We start from the raw sequence: 21834 nt of genomic DNA on the forward strand, positions 1-21834 counted from the left end.
CTGTTCAACAGGACTTAATGAAAAATATTTGATCTTTCTAAAAAGTTGTGATATTGAAAGTTTAGTTAGAATTTTTAGTTTGCATTTGTTCAATTCAAATTTCAAACCACTTTCAAACACAACTGGGACTGATGGCTGAAATACACTACAAGACCTTTTAACTAGACATCATACACTTGCAGACTTTTGAAATTCTCCGATAGAAACACAAACTGATCAAATCTGCAGACTGTCACAGACGTTCTGCAACAAGTCCAGACTGAAAATACTTGTAGTGTATTTTAGCCATTATTATCCGGGTCATGACGACAATCTTTCCTATTTATAATGCTGAGAATAATAATTCATATTGCAAATATTATTTGTTCTTGTTCTTTTTGTTAAATGTAATTTATATTTAGCCGTTTGTTTAAAGCAGTCTTCTAGTAGTATTTCAGTTGCTGCCTAAGACCATTTAACAATTTAAAACGTCAATCGAATTTTTCAATTCAATACTATTTCATCTGAATTGAGCTATAAAATGACAAAGCTGTACACGAAAATCCCGAGTGTGTACATGTTCAGGCCTGCAGTATTTCATCCCGTGCGTTCTGCTGTAGTGGGTCACGCGCGTCCGGTGCGCATCTGTCGCGCGGCTGTTGTGACTGAAGCTCGAGCACAATACAACGAGTCATGGACTATACACTGCACTAAAGACGATACTTCAACCACCAGTAAGTCAAACGAGCTTTTATTTTGTCGCGTTGATGCGTAAATTCGGAAACAGTATCAGATAAAACAAGTATTTCGTTGCAATCGGCTTGTTTGCATGTCTACCAGGAAGTGTATACACCGACTGCGTAGCTACAGGCCGATGCTTAAAAATACAGCGGTTTCATGCATTTTAAAAGCTTTATAATACGTTCATGTCCGAATTGGACAATATTATAAGATGTGTGATGTTCGACGTGGGGTATATTTTATGTATCGCGTGTGATTTTGTCTGAAATTCAGTGAGAGGTATAGCAGCAGCAGTCGGCTCTCCTCTGTTGCCATGGCAACCCTGGAGCGGCAGGGGTAATCTCCCAGCTTGATGCTCACGTATCAGGCCTGATGTCATTGTGTTCTAGTGTGCCACGTAGCCTTAAGTAAATTGACATACAGTAATGGTATGTTTTGCACATTATGCTTTTACATCTAATGAATCTTTGAAGATTGCTTGCTGCTGGATGGCTTTTGGTGGACTTGTGTAGAATGGTTGTTTGCTTAAAGGCATGGTCCTAATAGTCTTGTAAACGTACACAAGGACATCAGTAAAAGCAGAAAAAGAGAACGAGAGAGAGAGTGTGTGGAGAGACAAAGTATTTGTTCAGAAAGTTGGTATCAACTTTGCTCTACTGCTCAATATCAAACATGGTCACAGATGTATTGTTGGTGGCATTTGGGATCTACTGCATTACTATCTGAGCTTAATTTATTTCGCTGGGGGTGTGGTTGCTTATTTATTTGCCTTTATTTATTATTAATTCTTGTTTTCTGGATTTTCTCCAGCGAATACAAATTAAAATGTGATTTAGGCAATGGGTATGTAACTTGGTGAATATCTGCAGTGTTTGAACGTCACAGTGTTACTGTAATTATTCTGTAGCACACTTTACATACAAAAGCCTCTAATCTAAACGTAAATGCAAAGCTGTTATGTAACAAATGAGTCTAAAAGCAAACTCACAAGACCACTGGATCTCTACAGCCACCATTAAAATGTTTAGCGATTGCATCCTGCCTTTAGGCAAATAGTCCTTTCTGAAGAAGTGAAACTAATTGTAGTCTTCTGTGACTTACTCCCACATTACTGCACTTACACCCTATAATTTTGTTTTCACTTGTCTTCAAATCTCTATCTATCAACATATGCTAACTGTAGCAATTACTTTGCAAATTGCCTGTGACTATGAAGAAGCTGTTCTGAGCAGGCCACTAGGTTCTTGACGTAAACTCAGGAACTTCGAGACACAACTTTACTTTATAGATTCAGCATTGTAGTAGTTTTGAACTTGTAACAGACTGACAGCACACTCTTTATCTTCCAAAATAGTGACCTTTACAATAATGTACTGTATTTTCTGTTAAAGCAGATATAGAAATGCTAACAAATGAGAAAAATGCACTTTATCACATTATATGATGTACGATCTGTGAGGTCCAGCCTTGACAGTTCATATAAGAGGATTAGATGCTGTTTAAAATTGATATTACATGTAAAAAATGGTGTGATGTATCATTTATTGAATAGACAATTTATACTGGAAGTAATGGTCGATCAATTGAATGAAAGACTTATGATGATATTGCAGGAAAAAGGCCTCAACCCCTCATAACTGTCTTTCATACCGGGTTCCACCACTCTCTATGCTGGGAATGAATGCACCAATGAGGAGCCTGACCGTGAGTAACCTGGTCCCACAATCCCATCCGTCCACTCCTCCGCCACTCTGTGTTGTCTGATTTGGTGGACATTATTTGTGGATATAATTGTACCCATTTGGTACATCATATGCCATGTTGACTAACTGTTGTGTGTTATTTACAGGGTATGCCTGATCGCATGTTATGTGCAGTGCTGGAACAATTTCAGCTTTACTTTTCCCGTTGGTATGTGCGCTTTGTTTCAGTGAGTGTGTGATATTCATGTTTTAGTATTGTCCTTCGTAAGAATGGCCTTTTAGTATGCAGTCTCACTATTGGTTGCCTGTCGTTTGTGTTACGGTGAAGATCCACTGTGGTCTTTGCATAAGGTAGGTCTGTTTCTCTGTTTGAAGTCAACAGTCTTTGTTTTATGTACATCTTTTGCTTGATACGATGGCTGTGCAACACTACAATACATACTGTCTGGTACCATACAGAGCTGTGTTCCCATGTTGAAGCCAAAATCTGTGTGCATGCTATATCTGCATTAGATGTTTCCCATCTGCTGTTTACTGTTTGCAATTTTTCACACCAACGTTTCACAACAAAGCTACAATCTTAACTTTTGACTTTATATCGCCATCTCAGCTTGAAGCGTAAAATCGCAGGTCACTTCACATATTTTTCTTTAAGAAATTTTCAATAAGAAGTAATTGACGTCAAATTGAGATTTCCTACAAAATCATGCCCGCCAGCTCAACCTAAAACTCATTGTAAGCTTACTAATAATACATTAGGTCCTTCTGTGCAGTTTTACATATACAACAGTGCCAGCATTTAATAAAACCAAATCGAATGGCTACGAAAAGATTTTGAGCTTTGTTCGATGTGGTCGATCTGTTTTGTCTTTCAGATCCACTCTCTCTATAGCACAGCGAGCCCAAGCATGCTCAAGAGAAAGCAGAGCTCGCGGGTCGAGGCCCAGCCTATGACCGACTTTGGGCCAGATGAAACATTGACAGACAGTGCTGACATCCTTTGGATCAACAAACCAGTATGTGAACAAATCTTCTAAACTTCACCATGTGGCTGCACTTATGTGTGGCCTATAGCTGATGAAATGAGATACTTCATCATGTATAAGGTTCATCATAAACTATTCCTTTAAGCGTCAGATGTGTTTTAATCAGCTGTGAATTTTACAAAATTGACTTCAGTTAGAACCCATTGCAAAAGCAAGCCAGGGCTCTATAGACTAATTCTTCCCACCGGTCGCACTGGTGTGACTCACTTTCTCAGTTGGTCGCACCAATTTACAATTTGGTGGCACCCGTTTTTATAGTAATCATAATGACCCTGCATAATGACCTCAGTTGATGGATTGTTCTTTTAATTTGACCATATTTGCACTTTAACACTTTGCATTGTTTTACATTGAATTACAGAATATATGCACCAGCAGGGTTTTTCCTGAGTCAAAAATGATCTACGGGGGGGGTGACGACCATGGTCGTCCACAGTTAAAAGTAAAGTACACTACTCGTGAACTGCGAGCCTAATAAATCCAAAATAAATGCAAAGAAACATGGTATTTGTTAAAATAAATTAAATTAAATTAGCTAGCTCAAAACTCAAAAGCAACTCAGAACTAAATTATTACTATGTAGTTTAATACACATTGTCATACAATTTTTTTAAATACAAATCTTACTAATCTTACATTCTTGTTAAGTACATTTGTGTTCTGATTGGCATATGAGTATCAACAAAATGAATCAGTTCAAATGAGTCATTAGGTTGCGAATCGGACACACGCTGTATGTTAATCTGTTAGGACATTGCAAACGATAGAAGGAAAACACTTCACTGGATAGGATTTTTCTTTTATAACAGCTATAACAGTGCACAACACTTTTATTGAGCACATCAAACCCGGCTGTTATTTAGATAAAAAATAGCTCAGAATGCGCCACGCTGCGCAGAGGGATCGGAATATGACATCAATGTTCCGCGAGAGCGTTTTAAAAGAACATTGGGCAGTCTGTCCGCGATGCTTTTATGCTTAGCGGCGTTATTCGGAAATCGGACACCCCGCCTTTAATTGTTAAAATAAATCTTTGGTGGGGCAAAAATAAGTTTTATGCACTCGCACCAATCCGACCCTGTGAAATTTGACCTTGCACGTTACCAAAAAATCATTGCATTTTGGTCCGAGTCTAGAGCCCTGTTAACTATACGGTTGTGCCTTAATCCATTGTTTCAAAATATCTGATTGATGATGTGCTCTTTCTCCTCAGTGGGTTCATTCTCTCCTCCGGGCCTGTGCCATAATCAGTGTCATTTCGGTGTGTATGAATACACCCAAGACCTTCGAGCATTACCCGCCTCTACAGTATGTCACCTTTACCCTGGACACTCTGCTGATGTTCCTCTACAGCGCAGAGATGATCGCCAAAATGCATATCAGGGGAATCATCAAGGTAAAACACATCGGGGTTGTCATGATTTACAATAGAAATAGAATGAGAAAAAAATAGACTGTTTCCTTTGGAAGAGAATAAATGGGCAAGTGGGTTTAGCGAGCCCTCTTAATCACTTCTAAATAATGTCCGGACAGTTTAATTGGCGAATCAAGGATAACAAGCGAAGAGAGACATTGAATAGTGAATCATTCGCTTCTTGAACCAGCAAAGAGATGCATATTGAAAATAAAGACTTTTCCTGTCTTTGTCCTCTGGCGTGAAAAGCGGTCGGGTTTATGAAGGAGATAAAGTAATTAATTTGTTCTTTTAGCCTGAGATCCTTTAAGGACAGGGTGATTAACCTTGCAGTAATTATATGCTAAGTTAACACATGCATTTTAATTTTATTGGAGAAGGGAGACTCGCCACATTATCATACTAGTGGCAGTGACCTCTGTTCACTTAATTAGGCCCATATATATATTTTGTAATTTTATCTTTTGAGTGCTTGTTATGATCTGTGAATGATTTTTTTCATTTTTTTTGTTATCATTGTTTGCAGGCATATTATGGGTCATTAAGTATATTATGAACAGAGTTATGAACGGTTGCTAAATGCATGAATGTAAGCATTGAATTTACTTACAACTTAATTTGCTCTTGTAAATTAGGGTATTTATTTATATCTCTATTTGAAAAGCGAATGCAGTAGCATAAACAGTATTCATAATACAGTCACTGCCAGTTGCCTTTTTCACACAATCTATCCATTTAATAAATTGTGCTTGTGGCCTACTGATCCAGTGTGAGACCTGTTTTAGCACAGTAGCTCATCAAAGGCTCTAAGCCCCTAGGGAATTCTGGGCTGATGTCTGGGGAGGACAAGTGCTTTAGCCACTGAAATATCTGACTATCAATGAAAGGCCACTGGAGCGTGAAGGCAGTCTGTGGTTAAGAAAACAAATTTGCATGTCATATCTGCAATGTCACTTTCTATGCCCCAGCTGCCCAAGGTTGCATATGAATGACTTCTGAACATATAATTTACAGTCAAGTGTCCATTGTATGATCTACCACCAGTAGTATTATTACTTACAGTATATTTATATATAGTTGCTGGTCTTTTGAAACCTCGGATGTCTAGATTCACTGTTTTTCAGAAAATTGAAAAAACACTGTGCTTAAAATGAATATTGTTTAATACTTTTTATGGGATAGATATTTGCAAAAACCGGTGGCAAACATAAAGGACGAATAATAATAATGATTTATGCCAAGCAATACAAATCACAAAATACGAAGATACTGGTGTGTTTTTTGTGCCGAGACACTTTGTTTTGTTCACCTTGTTTTGTCGGCCTTGTAGCAGCTCAGTTTTTTTACTGATTTTTATATTTATTAAAATCTCTACAAATAGAAATAATAATAGCAAGCATTTTATTTTAACAGAAATTACAACATAATTTTATTTTAACACACTTTTTTTGGGTTCTTACTTTTTCAAATGGCTGCAAATGATATACTCTAGTTACATTATAGCTCTTCAAAAACTATAGATTCACATATCTGCTACAAACACACTTACTGGAAAACGATGGCACACAAACGTTCCTGATTAGTCATTGTAAGATGTAGCAGTGACAGCACAGCATTGGTCAGTTAGGGTACATGACCGTTCCATCAACTAGCCAGAAACTCTCTCGCACTGGTCCCAAGTCAGTGGGCTATTTTAGTTTTTGAGACCTGCATGTTAATTAAACAGTGTCTTGCAAGATAGGTGTTATGACAATTTTACTCTAGCTGCGGTGTTAACAGCTGCCTCAGTGTTTTATTAGACCTGTAGACCACCTGCCACTAACCTGTTGACTTTCATTAAAGTCTGTGTCTTATCACCTGATTCTCTTTTCAGGGAGAGAACTCCTATGTTAAAGACCGCTGGTGCATGTTTGATGGCTTTATGGTGGTCTTTCTCTGGGTCTCCCTTGTGCTTCAGGTATTGACTTTTTATCCTCAATGTCATTTTTCCAAAGTTGATTTCAAATGAAGCACTCTGAATGCTTTACTAATTGTCCCACTGAATGTTCCAAGGTGTTTGAAATAGCAGAGATTGTGGACCAAATGTCACCCTGGGGGATGTTACGCATACCCAGGGCCCTCATAATGATCCGAGCTTTCCGAATTTACTTCCGATTTGAGCTGCCGCGCACTCGGATCACCAACATTCTCAAGTAAGTGAAAGTGTCGAGCCATTGAGTGGAATTCAAGAATTGTCAGCTTCTTCTCCTCTCAGCCACTTAAAAATCACTTCCTTTCAGGCGATCGGGGGAGCAGATCTGGAGCGTGTCCATATTTTTGCTGTTCTTTCTTCTCTTGTATGGAATCCTGGGCGTTCAGATGTTCGGCACCTTTAATCATCACTGCGTTATCAATGGTACAAAGAAAGGGTATGGGATTTTAATCACCAGTTCAAAGGCAAAACCATCATTATTAACATCATCATTTAACGTCATGACAAAAAAGTTAAATCTTGTGTATATCTGATTCCATATTCCATTTGTGTGGTCTGTTTTTTTTGTCAAACTTGAGGTTTATTATTCCGACGATGAATCAGGGGATTTGACATTATGCTGCAGTTTTCACCAGCATCAGCATGAGATCAGAAGTGTTTGTCTGTTTCTCTGCACCTCCCACACACATCTGTCCTCAAAAATGCAAGTCCCATCAGCAGCTATAAATGCTATTAATAACAGTTTGCCGTTTATAGTATGACCCTCAACACCCCTACACGAATAACCATACAAGTTTTAGTGGGAATTTTTCCAAAATCCTAATTTCACATGGAAGGCACTTTATAAGACAATGCCCATTCATGTCTTAAAATGAACAGTAAATCTTGCCGGAACACTTGATTCCCAACTTGAGGGCATGACAAAAGCTGAATTGATCTTAAAGCTGTTTGTGTGGAGGTGGTTCTCTTTTAAAACCCAGGCCTATTTCATATTCATTCGCAGATGAGAGGCACGTCAGAGCAGACTCTAAAACAAAGCGCCATAACCATCCGCAACAGAGGAGTGTGCCGAACGCTAATCACAATAATTAACGTTTCCTGTGTTGCCTGGGTGTTGCGCACACGCTCGCTTCTGTTCAGTCGCCTGGACTCCTTCTGTCAAACTGCAGGGCTAAAACAAACTCTTCTCACCCTGAACCCAGTTCTTATATGTAGCATATTTTCATTCACATGCTGTTAAAAGGGCCAGGCACAGATTTCTTACAAATATTGTCTTCTGCATAACACTTTTATTGGGTGTTTGTGCGTGCCTTATAAAGAAATCTATTTTAGAAAAATTCACTGTTGATCATCAACCATGTGACACTGGCACTAAGACACAGTATTTCAGGAATGCAGGGAATTGATAGAATTAAACCATGTATGATATTTGATGTCATGAATAGTTTCTTAAATATGGATGAGTTTAAGGCTCATGACCTTGGCAATAATAAACTTTCACCTTGAACGACTCTAGGCTGTACTGTAGTAGGCTATAACATGTCAGGACATGTGATACAGTCTCTGCAATTTTCACCAGATTAGTTTTACTGGTGTATCTCTATTTTTATGCGATGTAGTAATAATCAAAGACATGTTTAGTTGGATACAAAATGGATATTTTTAGGTGACATTGATATCATGAAGCGTGCAGTTTCTTTAAAGCCATGAATTCTTTGGTTGGTTATTAATGGCTGTATAATTAGAGCTATTTTGATTCACCGCTGTGCCTCTGATTGGCCTTTGTGATACTGCAATCATCGATCCCAACTCATTTCACAGCCCCTAATAAACAATTTGAAAGAATGTCTGGCAAGCCGATTTAAAAACATTAATTTTCATTAGAGATATCAAAAGCCTCCTAAAGTAACACCTGTGGTCAAAACGAAAGCTGTGTGTGTGTTAAAATAAATAGATTAATTTAATTTAAAAACACTAAGGTTACATTCACGCTTAAAAAATAAAGCTGTCTGTCCAGATTATAACATAAAAATACATTATTGTAAAGAGTGAAATTTGCACGACAAATAATAGTGTTGTTTTTCCTTAATCAGAACTTTGTCTCTTTCTAACGTAAAATATCTGAACTTCCTCAAAATAAGATATATTCACCTAAAGCACAGGTGCATATGATATTAATATTTTCTTGTTTTAAGCAAAAATGTAACATCATTTTGTATTTGTATTTGCACAAACAACATTGTGTTGTGGTAACTAGAATAGAATTCAGAATCCTAATTCGGTTTTATAGAACTGCTGTTTATACCACAGAATGAGTCATATGTCAGTCCCAAATGCTGACTGTGTGCCCGCAGCCAAAGAGGACCATAATAACACGAGTGCAAGTCTGTGAGCAAACACCAGATTGTTTGTTACAATACAATAGTTAATCTGGTCAGATATAGCATGCCAACATGTGAGGATGATTCTTTGGTCACTCTTCTCTTTTTCCAGTGAGGTGACATGGAACAGCCTGGCCATCCCTGATACACACTGCTCTCCATATGGGGAGGGTTATCAGTGTCCAGCAGGGTTTGAGTGTAAAGATCTGGAAAAGTTAGGACTCAGCAGACAGGAGCTGGGATATAGCGGCTTCAATGAGCTTGGTGAGTCATTGCAATGCTTTACACAACTCAACCCACCATGAAGAAAGTGCCTGCACTGTTGATAACCCACTGCCATGATTCTGGGTTGAGGTGGGTGGTTTCTAGGGGATTGCTAAAGTGTTCCATTTTTTTTAGCTTGTTACTGTGAGGTAGATGAGATGTCGTAGCTAATTGGTTACAAGACCTTTGTCAATAGGTTTTTAGAGGTACCACTATTTACAGTATTAACTACCTGTAATATGTCCCCTTTTGTTTTACAACAATATGACATTTAGAGGACTTTAGTAAAACACAAGGGTGTTTAGAATCCCCTCGATTAAATTTTTATATTTATATAGATAAAATGACCATTTTCTGTTAGTTCATGCATCATGCCTTTTTACCTTAACCCGACTCACAACTTATTCAACTTACTTAAAATTAAGTGCATAAGATAAAGTTATGAAATGCAGCTTTAACATTGTCTCCATTGTAGAAATGACGGAACATGGCTTGTCCATTAAAAAAATTTAACTGGCGATTTTATCATTCAGTTTGATGTTATTTCCTGTACCTCTTCATCTTATCATTATTTCAACTTCAGAGTAGACAAATTGATCGTGTTGCCCTGGGGCAGTTGTATCACCTACAGATTTAGCTTGAGTTTAAGAATCTAAAATCCTGTGCCGAATGTAGTGCTTTTAATTAAAATAGGTTCTGCTGCTAGCTATAACAACAAAACAACAACATAAATTTTAGTGCTTAGCTGTCCTGCTGGGGATTTATTTAGTGCTTGTGTCACTTTACCTTTTTTTATGCGCTGGGACTTTTATACTAGTTTATGTAATATATCCACCATATTATTTCATTTCAATTTCTCATGCAGCTTTGGGGCCCACAGAAGCATTTTGACTTGATTTACACATTTTGTGTTAAACAGAAAAACACCTCTCACTGCCTTTAGGAAATGTTACATTTCCGGCAAAGCTTATATTTCAAAGCATTGTAAAAGCAGCTTCATAAGTAGAACGGTTTGTTTAAGCACCTTGATCTGCACCAACCAGAATGCCGATTCTTATCGTTCCCATCTGAGATAAATCCACAAGAAAGGTACATAGAGCAGTGCCTTCAATCTCCAAATAGCGATGAGAGGAGGATTTTCCCTACAAAAACCAGTCATGGCTTGGAAACCGTTTGCACAACATTGAAATCTGCAAAAGGGCCCTCCCTCATCCTCTTTATAGACTTCAATACACAGATATGTCATTTGTGAGTCTACCAGAACCGTTCGTGCCTCAGCGATCTGCTGAGTTTACATTAACACTATATGGCAACTGACATTACTCGTGGCATTATTACATCTCTTCCCTGTAGATCATATTTTCCCTTGATTAAATGCATTTATTCATATGATGCTCTTATTAAGGTTGTAGCCAACGTAAAGTCAGGGAGATTGCTGAGATCTGACTTGGTTTTAGAAATTAGTCTTGATTTAGGGTACCCGCTGAGGCCATCCAAAATTAAATGACAATATAATTTTTTCCGTTTGCCAGACATGTCTGTAGACAGTGATTTATCTTAAGTGATTTGTTCTTAGTTTGCCAATTGCATTTCATCCACATAATCTATCCACGGAAAACCCTAATTTACTATTACTGTACATATTTTTAGGTTTTTAAACATAATGTTGTGTTGAAAAAAACAACTAAAGTGGTCTCTTCAAGTAATTATTTTACGGGTCCCTGTGAGGGTTATGTTTATGGTTAGTCAAGGTAACATTAAAGGGCTTTGCAAGTGTCCCTGGCCAGTTTGGCCCCAGGACCTGGTGGGAAAATGACAGGAAGCAGAGCTGAGTGCCACGCTTCCTGCTGGCCTTTGGCAGCCATCTCGCAGCAGTGCATCATGGGTCGCCATGAAAGAGAGAATAGGTAACATACCTATTTTGTTTTTAGTTTGTACACTCTGGTTTACATAAGTAATTTGTTGGGGGTGAAACGCCACATTATAGATGGAACATATATGACTGATATTGGCATGAATAGGAGAGAATTACTAATAAAGTATGCTGTTTCTATGACAACGCACCTATAAAGGAATAGTGTACATAAAAATGAATAATTATTTCATGTACTCAACCTCATATCACTTAAATCCCACTTTTACCATTAAAGAGCAATTTTATTTCAAATGTTTTTATTTATTTATTATACGGTATAGCTATGAAAGCAACATGTCCTTGGTTGTGTAGTGCGGCATTTACTGTAGCCGGTTCCTTTTATATACTGTATAGATATAATTACATGCTGCCACAACATTGATCCAAAGAATTCAACAGAGCTTCAGAGATAAGAATTACTGTTATTTGCAGAGACTTGGAGAAAGAAGCCCATAGCTGAGTAATAGGAAGCGCCTGACAAGGTTCACTAATGCCAAGACTGTGTTTATGTCTGGATTTTTGTGCCTGAGTGCCCAGTCAGACCACTCTGGGGCAGGAGAACATCTCACACATGCTTTCTCCACGCTCTCACCCACGTCATGTCCCTGTCTGACCTCTCCTCTTGCAGGCACCAGTATATTCACGGTATATGAGGCCGCGTCTCAGGAGGGCTGGGTGTTCATCATGTATCGAGCCATCGACAGCTTCCCACGCTGGCGCTCATATTTCTACTTCATCACGCTCATCTTCTTTCTCGCATGGCTGGTCAAGGTAGAAAAATCTTTTTATTCTCTGTTAACTCCTCTGCACGTGGGAACTCCTTATAATAATTAAATATAGTGAAATAAAGGGAAAGTCCTCCAAACCTTTTGCTGTTTCTGACTATTTGGGGCACCCGCAACTGCATATAAATTTTAGGAATCCCAACGTCGGTAAGTTTGAGTGACATATTTCAGCACAATGAACTGTATTGGACCTGACAGCAAACCCGGACCTCGAGCGCTGCGAAAGTCCTGTTAAGCATTTCACATGCTAGAGGGAATTTACATAGAAATCACAAACAGCAGCAAGGAAATTACCAGTTTAATTCAATCACAGAGAGGCCGGAAAAGGGTCACGAAAAACGAAATGATGTTGTGAATCACAACATTTTCAGTAATAAGTATTATCACTGACCAAATGGGAGGGGGGGGGGGGGGGAGTAAAAGAAAGGAATTAAATCAACATTTTGTTAGCTTTCATTCATTTGATTTTTTCACCACTGTGTTCCCAGAACGTGTTCATCGCTGTGATCATAGAAACCTTTGCTGAAATCAGGGTGCAGTTTCAGCAAATGTGGGGGTCCCGGAGCAGCACCACATCAACAGCCACCACACAGGTATGCAGAGATGCATATCCAGTATATGCACATGATTTTTTTATATTAAGCCTTTTACAAAATGCACCAATGTACAGTACACATCTAAGGGAATTAATTTCATTATTCCCTGGAGTCTGGCTTCCCTGGCCTTCAGCAGGCAGGAGACACCCGACAGCAAACTGTTTTTTACATTTATTTGGCTGCTTGTCAAATGGGGGCTCCCGAACCACCTAGAGATGTGATTGGGCGGCTGGCAGACTCGAGGGTGAGTCATAGTGGAACGTGGCTAAAAAGACGGCAGACCAAAATAGAGTGAAAAACAGAGAAAAATTGTGTTTTCATTTTGGTTTGTTTTGCCTTGATTTGATGTGACTGATCAACTGAGGGAAAAATAAAGTCTATTCACCTTTATTGTTCTTTGCTGTCTTTTGCCTGCAAAGATCTCCGGTAAGAAAACCTGTCCTGTTGATTTCATACAACCATCACCCACCTAGTGTTTAGTGAGAAATTCACACTTACCAAGCTAATGGTCCAAATTCACAGAAAATCTGGAGCGGGGGCGTGGTGTGAAAAGTTGTGAGTGTAATTGTGTGAACTGAGGCATAGTGTCTTCCTGACTGCGCCAGTCAGAATGCCAGTGCCAGTCTTGGAGCGGAGCCTTGAGGGTTGGCATGAGTGGAGCTGGCAGGATTTTTAGCAGCACGGGACTGACCTGACCAGCGTTATTCAAGTCTTACGGCTGTAGAAGTGCCCTCTGCAAAGAGAAGGGGTACATAACACTGCTTTAGTGAGGTCAGTCTTATGAAAAAACCTGGGTTCAAATTCAATGAATTCAAAAGTAGTGTATTGTGTACTTTTATTTTAAAAGTATTGCTATATGAACAAAAGTGCAATAAGATTTGGTTTGCAAACACAAATAATGTGCTTTTTTACAACATTATTTCCTTTACATAGTAGCAAGATCAAAATATTTCTTGTAAATCTCAAATTAAATATAAAAACCTCTGCCACTGCCAGGGCATTAACGTTATGTCTAGTTTGATATAATGATTGACTTTATTGCTCATACTGTACATTAACTCTCTTTCAACACTCAATGTGTAAAGTGTACTGCAATTAAGGTGTATTTAAAGCACATCTTTAACAACTACATTATTGTATGCTACTTTTTTCTATATCTTAACAATTCATATAAGGAGAATACAATTCCTTTAATATGACTGTTTTTGGCCCGTCCTTTGTTGTTTGATTAACATTTTTAAAACAAACAGATATCTTTATTATGTTGCTGCCCCTTTAAGAGCACTCTATACAGATATAGGGATTTAATATACTGTGACGCGTCCGTTTTGTTTCCTAGCTGTTAACGTTCATAAAAAGACAACTCAGTTTAGTAGTTTGCTATTCAATCATCTATAGCATTAAATAGGCCTTTTAGTGGTTGACTTTACCATTCAAAATTTTAACGCCACCTTCTCGGAAACGCTAGACACAGTTGCTCCTCTGCGCTTAAAGAATATTAAAAATGACAGCCCGACACGTGGTATAATGAACACACTCAGGCTCTAAAGAAAGCGGCACGAAAAATGCGAATTAAATTTTTCCATCTTAAAAATATATCTAAACTACGTCATATGCTGTCACCATCAGATGCAGAGAAGCTAATTCATGCCTTTATGACATCAAGACTAGATTACTGTAATGCACTATTAGGTGGTTGCCCTCCAGGCTTATTACAAAAACTCCAAAATGAGGCAGCTCGAGTTCTTACTCGTATAAAAAAGGATGACCATATTAGCCCGGTTCTGTCAACCTTGCACTGGTTACCTATAAAGCATTGCATTAACTTTAAAATCTTGCTTATTCACTATAAATCCCTACATGGTTTAGCTCCTCACTACTTGAGTGAACTTATCTTGTATTGCAGTCCTTCTCGTGCACTACGCTCTCAGGCATCCAGTCAGTTGGAAATATAGAATTTTTAAATCAAGAGCAGGTGGCAGATCCTTTTCCTATTTAGCGCCTAAACTTTGGAACAGTCTTCCCTGCACTGTCCGGGATCTTGCATACACTACAAAACTTTGGAACAGTCTTCCCCACACTGTCCGGGATCTTGCATACACTACAAAACTTTGGAGCAGTCTTCCCCACACTGTACGGGATCTTGCATACCCTACACTATCATAATATATATATTCCGAAGATTTAGGCTGCACTAACCGGAACCAGCAACACTTCCAATAACAATTGATGCATTTGTTGCATCAAAGAGTGCCGAGTGCAGTCTCTCAGCCAGTCTTGTCTCATTGTTCCAAGGTTACTAGAGTGGGCAGGGCGCAGTCCAAGGTTACCAGAGCGGGCAGGACCTCCATGCCCAGACCTGACAAAAGCTGTAATGATAGCTGGACAAAGGACGTGGCTATTTTTTTCATTTTGCCTTGTTGTGCAACACTGTCGAGGTTGTTCAGAGGCTGCAGCTTTTGCCAAAGGGGAAATGGAATCCCCTTGTTTGGCCTGGTTTCTCCTTTGAGTTTTTCTTTCTCCTCCAATGGAGTTTTGGGTTCCTCTCCACCATTCACATACTGTTTGCCTGGCAGGGGGGGCTGCTAGAATTTTATAATTTTATGTAATAAACACTGCAAATGGGAATTTATATTTTATATTCATTCATCCATTTTCTTCCGCTTATCCGGGGCCGGGTCGCGGGGGCAGCAGTCTATGTAGAGATGCCCAGACATCCCTCACCCTAGACACTTCCTCTAGCTCTTCCGGGGGGACACCGAGGCGTTCCCAGGCCAGCCGGGAGACATAGTCCCTTCAGCGTGTCCTAACACCTCCCGGGGAAGGTGTCCAGTAGGCATCCGGAACAGATGCCCAACCTCTCGATGTGGGGCAGCAGCGGCTCTACTCCGAGCTCCTCCCGGGTGACCGAGCTTCTCACCCTATCTCTAAGGGATCGCCCAGCCACCCTGCGGAGGAAGCTCATTTCGGCCGCCTGTATCCGGGATATTGTCCTTTCGGTCATGACCCAAAGCTCATGACCATAGGTGAGAGTTGGAACGTAGATTGACCGGTAGATCGAGAGCTTCGCCTTGCGGCTCAGCTCTTTCTTCACCACGACAGACCGGTACATCAACCGCATTACTGCAGAAGCTGCACCGACCTGTCTGTCAAACTACCGTTCCATCCTTCCCTCACACGTGAACAAGACCCCAAGATACTTAAACTCCTCCACTTGAGGCAGGAAAGCTCCACCAACCTGAAGTGGGTAAACCACCCTTTCCGACTGAGGACCATGGCCTCGGATTTGGATTTTCATCCCAGCCGCTTCGCACTCGGCTGTAAACCGTCCCAGTGCATGCTGAAGGTCCTGGTTTGAAGGGGCCAACATGACAACATCATCCGCAAAGAGCAGAGACGAGATTGTGTGGTCCCCAAACCTGACACCCTCCGGCCCCTGGCTGCGCAATTCTGTCCATAAAATATAATTTTATATTTATTATATTTAATGTTTTGAATTGCATAACTCATATGTTTTGCTTGTAGTCAATGTTTTCCTGTACAGCTGCTTTGTAACAATGGAAATTGTAAAAAGCGCTATATAAATAAAGCTGACTTGACTTTTAAACCCCCGCGCATATTTCGTATTTGTGGGGCGAGGGAACTGATAGATAAATGCATGGCTAAATGAGATAAAATGGAGTCATTTGTTCGATTAACTCTGCCGTCTGGAAGAGATTAAAAACTAAATGTCCATGTAAGAGTTCGGTACCTTTCCCCAATTCTTGATGTTTCGAGTCAGATCTGTGGGCGTGGATTTTTGGTTTTGAATAAATCCTTGCCGTTTCAAGTCTTATGAAAACGTAACTCACTAAACTACCTATGATTCGGAAACTTGCCAAAAAACATCAGACTCGAAACACCAATACCCATTCACACATACTTGAGCATACAGTCTTATTGCAAATGCGTGTGGTGACGATCAACATCCCACACCTTCTGTGACCCATGGTTTGTCTCTACGTTTTAGAGCCAGTGAGCAATGGACGTTCGAAATAAAATAATACTTTAAAAAATGCATGATTAAATATTTATCTGCATTAGTTAATTTATGTTTTAACGCTATAACAACGCGTTAACATGCCCAGCCCTAACTTATTAATGTCTACCAATAATCTAAGTTATATAGAAATGTTTTTACTGTATGTGTATGTGTTCATAAATTCTAAATAAATAAGGCACAGTACACAGACATAAAGTATATTGGGTAAACAAGAACTTTTATCCTGGGTGCGACTAATCACGATTTATCGTTTGACAGCCAGTTTTTTATAATATTTAATACAAGCAGATATTAAGGTTATCTTTATGTATCCAATCAACCTTGTTAATATGTAAATAAATACATTCATCCTTGGTTTAAAAAATATACAGTATTAAATATCAAACTTTGATTATTCAAGATGAATTACTAACCCAGGATAAAATTCGTACAGTGTGAAACATAGAAGATATCATAAGGATTATGTTAACCCAGGGTTAAAAGGACAGACATAATAAGTATTTAAAGTTCAAAAATGTTGTAAAACTATACTATGTTGTGACCTAAAAAACTAAATACGAATTAGCTCTTCGGGTACACAAAACCTTAGTTTATTGAGTAGACAATACGACTCGGGATTATGCCTTTAATTTCAAAGAAATTGAAAGAAAACATGGCTCTCCTGGGAGCCGGATGATACTCTGTCAAAACTTGCACCATACCTTTGTGATGGTCTTATTATAAATTATAATTCAATAAGGCCCCTTAAGAAGATTACCACATGAATGAAGTTATAATTACGGGACAATAAGTGGAAACTTTTTAAATATCTATTTTTGTAGGTAACCGTTTTAATCAATCAGAGCTGAAGGGGCATTGTGAGCTTAATGACTGTCATTTCTCCTGGGTTTTAATGGTTATCTTTTATTCTAAACTGATGACAGACACACGCAAGTGGAACAGCAGCGGTGAACATTAGCAACAGACACAGGCGGATTTTCAATGCATTGCACAGATCACAAACGCTTAAAGAACCATACACAAAAGATGCGTTTACTAGACTGTGACTGCACAAGAATAAATTACTAATGCAAAAATATATTGCACGCATGCTGTGTTTTACTGTAAGATCGGGATCAAATATGACTTTGGTCTGCATTCTCACACCAAAGCTCATTCTGTCCCGTCCTAGTTTATTTTCATCTGTTCAGAACCAGTAGCTCTACACTGAATCATATTTTCTACATGGTTTGACTCCTGCTTTGAAATAACTCTGGCGGTATAGTGATTTGTCAGTAAGACTTTCTGTGAAGTCTGTCTTAAAGTTTTTTTCATGTGTAGGCATGAATTGTAAGTATTAATACGTATTATTAAACATTAAAAACCAACAATGCAAGACGCATCACTATTATTATTGTTTCCCATTTGGGAAATGCGTATGATAATCTAATAATAAAAACTTCAAATCGTGTGGTGTGTCCCAAAAGGCGAGGGTGTGCATTTAAAAAAACATCCTATTTAGGGTTATTGCTTGGGTGAAGATACAATTGCATGGATGGGGGACATTATACATTGTTACAGACTAGAACTATCATAGAGACTAGGGTGGGCTCTTTTGGCATGTGCTATTAAAAATACACCCTGAATACCCTAGCATTCACATAGCAATGTGTTAAAAATATATCTTAAGAAAAGGATCATCTTATAGGAACCCCATACTTATGCGAATGCTCTGACAGCCACCCACTGCATCCTTGTATTTCCGTGGTGAATAACTGAAACTGTTAGTGCTTCCAATTATATTTTTTTAATCAAAGCTTTGATTTACATTAAGAAAGCAAAGTACAAATTATGGATACAGGCTTCAGGTAAAGAGGTACCTGGGTTGTGTTCGTATGAATATAGCCTGTTGTTTGGCAGATTCGAGGTGCCTGCCGTAGCGTCAACTCTCTCCTTTAGTCCCTGCTGTCCCCAACACTGTCTCCTCGTATCTGTCATGGTGAAGTCATGGTGCATTTAGATTCTGAAATGTGAATAGATGCTCGCTGAATCATGAAGCCAATTTCTTATGACCTTGCTCGTCTTTATGAAGTGTCTATGACAGTGCTTTAAGCCTTTCTGTGTTCAGAGAATTCTGTTGAATATAATGTAATCGTTTATTGTCTTTGATGCCAATGATGTTTAATTTGTATTCTTTGAACCTTCCTTTTTCCTCCTATTTTCTTATTTATTGGTCTGTAAATGTGCATTTAGTCGGCATTGTCAGAGTTGTTGTTTTCTACCAACTGTTTGCAGTATGACAAAATATCATTCATTCGCACTTTCCTTTTCTCTGTTTCTGTCTCTTTCTTATGTCTTTCCTCCTGGTGGCAGATGTTTCACGAGGACGCGTCTGGAGGATGGCAGCTCGTGGCGGTGGACGTGAATAAACCACATGGCCAGGCGCCTGCCTGCCTTCAGGTACCAGACATGCAATTTAATGGCACTGACGCCCCCGACCGTCAGCACACCCTCAGTATCGCCTCGCTGCCACATCTAATGCCACACTGCTGTGTGGGAGTGCAAGAAATGTGCCGTAGGCAGCCTGAGCACAATAGCCACATTTAGATTTCGCACAAACTAGCTGGTATGATCCTGACAGAGTATGAAAAGACTGGGGAATGAACACAGCAATGTTTTCTTACTTCACATTTTGAGCACGGTTCTGCAAACACACCATACATTCTAGTTTCTAGACACCCACACGTGAATAATGATTATTATGAATGATGATTTTATTTCACTTAGGGTTGCATTTAGATTTCTATCTTTTAAAAAATAAGAATAAAAGAACAGCTTGGGTTTAGGAGTTGGTAGTGACATCATCCAAAATAGAATTTTGACTATAAAAATATTTTAAAACGGCTTTATGGCTTTAAAAACATTTAGGTTCGAAAAGGCTGAGATCAAAGGCTGGCATTTGATGACATTTCAGTAGCCAGGTTTCCATCAGGTGATCCCATCAAGGCATATTGTATTTTCTCAGAGAGAGGCAGAGGTTACAAGGGGTAGGATGGAGGTGAACGAGGAAGAGAACTCGGCTAGTGGGTATAGTTGAAGTTCATCATAGACTTCAAGCACAATGGCTTTCAGCACAACGCAGTGGTCAGTGAACTATGATTGAAAAGCTGTGCCACAAATAGCAGAAAAATGAAAAGCAGCCTAGCTCTAGACAAAAAGAAATAGAAAGGTAGCCGTATGTTTTCTGTTGTAAAAGAAAAAAGGTCAGTGTGTGTTATGTCGTGACACTGGTTGGTTACAAATTTGGTATAAAGTGTTTAAAGTGAAATAAAGAATTACATCTTTTCATGAAATGTTGCAGCGTTTATTGTAAATAGTTTATCAATTTGGGTCATTCTCTTAAAAAACTTGTGTACCCATATAATCTTTAGTTAACTACTGAAAATGCACTTTCTCCCTGTAATGACTACCCATCTTAAAGGGGAAGTTCACCCAAAAATCAACTGTGTGTGATTTTTTACTCACCCACATGACGTTAAACATGTTTAGAGAACTTACGGCATCTTCGGAGCACAAATAAAGATATTTAGGAGAGATTTCCAGGCCTCCTCATAGAAATCATGGTTTTCCATTTTTTTTAAGTGACGAGAATGTTTTATGTTCGAAAAACAAAGCAAAATATCGATTTTAATCGATATATTCTCCTCTGTCTTGTCAGTGTATGGTGCGTTCACAAGAGCACTTCTTCGTCTTCTTCTTGTTGATTTTTCGGTGAACTTCCCCTTTAAGTTAGACGGCTTGGGCAGAGCATCCATTAACTCCTCCCCTTCAACTGTCTGTCTTCTGCCAGCTTCGTTTAAAAATGGAACTGCTGTTTTTATACATCAAATCGCAGAGAAAGACGTCAGCCACGGCCAAAACTTTTTCATTAGAAATTCCATTTCACTCGGAAATGCGTCAAAATATGGAAGTAAAAACGATCGCAACTTCCAGTTCACAGGGACTTTAATTGTTTAGAAAAAATGTTAAATGTTTTTTCATCATAACTTAGCAGTGTAGCAACATTTGCTTGTTTATCCTTCGTTGGTGTGGACAGGCTCGTTCTTTCTAATATATTTCAGCTGAAAGTAGGGATTTTTCTCTATTTGGTCATGTTTCATAATATAGTTAGGGTTAATGAGGTCTGCTTAATCTCTTTTCTAAAGGCCACCTCGGTGTTAATTAGGCCTTTGTATTTCTTTGTTATAATTACACTACAGATATTTTAATACATTGCATAAGAAAGCTGAACCGGCAGACCTTTCTCGTCTGAGGTTCTTAGCTTGTCCAATACTTTAAACTTTTTATAACTTTTGTTCAGACTGTAGATATGAGAGTCTCAAAAATAATAAATGTTTCATTGGAATTTTAAATCCTGACCTTTTCAATAAAGGGTATGCAATTTTACTTTATTTGCATAAAAATAAGTCGAGTGTGCATAGTGCTTTACAGATACCACTCTTGCCCGAGTTAAGCAGGCTGTGACTGTTGGGTAGTGGCATGTTTAGTCTGTATTTTATTTTTATGTATGACCAAAACTAAAGATTCATTTTCACCTAGTCGTGCCAGGTTCGGACATTGTGTACATTTGTAGATTATACAAATTATCAAACAGATTTTTCATATTAACATCTTGGGGTAAATTTGTCTTTTGAGCATAAGCAATAGATCAGGGGTATTCAATTAAAGTTCCAACAGGTTAGGTCTTTATATTTTCTTCCAAACAGGGGTCCGGACAATATGTTTTTGAAAAAAAAATATTAAATCAATTTAGCCCAGTTGGATAAACTGTATATACTGTATAAAATACGATCTTTTATCAGGCCATTTTTTTATATTTTGATATCCACAGTATGTATTTATTGACGCTTTAGGGGAATGCCCACTTAATAGAGGTCTGATAATTAATATTTGTAAATAAAAAAATACTGACAACATGCAAACAGCAAAAGTACTATAACAATTAAAAGAATAAACA

At 38.7% G+C, this 21834-nt stretch overlaps 1 protein-coding gene across 2 annotated transcripts in view; it reads left to right on the plus strand.

The window, feature by feature from the left end:
• The first annotated feature begins 604 nt into the window (after positions 1 to 604).
• Positions 605 to 21834, plus strand: part of nalcn (sodium leak channel, non-selective) — a 67810-nt gene continuing 46580 nt past the window's right edge. For both annotated transcript variants that reach the window (XM_079463619.1, XM_079463618.1), the window contains exons 1-12: positions 605 to 713; positions 2334 to 2424; positions 2570 to 2631; positions 3299 to 3439; positions 4683 to 4865; positions 6757 to 6840; positions 6936 to 7075; positions 7163 to 7291; positions 9349 to 9500; positions 12044 to 12186; positions 12689 to 12793; positions 19191 to 19277. In XM_079463619.1, coding sequence (XP_079319745.1) covers positions 2590 to 2631; positions 3299 to 3439; positions 4683 to 4865; positions 6757 to 6840; positions 6936 to 7075; positions 7163 to 7291; positions 9349 to 9500; positions 12044 to 12186; positions 12689 to 12793; positions 19191 to 19277 — 1206 coding nt within the window. In that variant the 5' untranslated portion in view covers positions 605 to 713; positions 2334 to 2424; positions 2570 to 2589. The remainder of the gene's footprint in view (positions 714 to 2333; positions 2425 to 2569; positions 2632 to 3298; positions 3440 to 4682; positions 4866 to 6756; positions 6841 to 6935; positions 7076 to 7162; positions 7292 to 9348; positions 9501 to 12043; positions 12187 to 12688; positions 12794 to 19190; positions 19278 to 21834) is intronic.

This window comes from Barbatula barbatula, assembly GCF_947034865.1.
Source record: "Barbatula barbatula genome assembly, chromosome: 9".
Classification (NCBI taxonomy): Eukaryota; Metazoa; Chordata; class Actinopteri; order Cypriniformes; family Nemacheilidae; genus Barbatula; species Barbatula barbatula.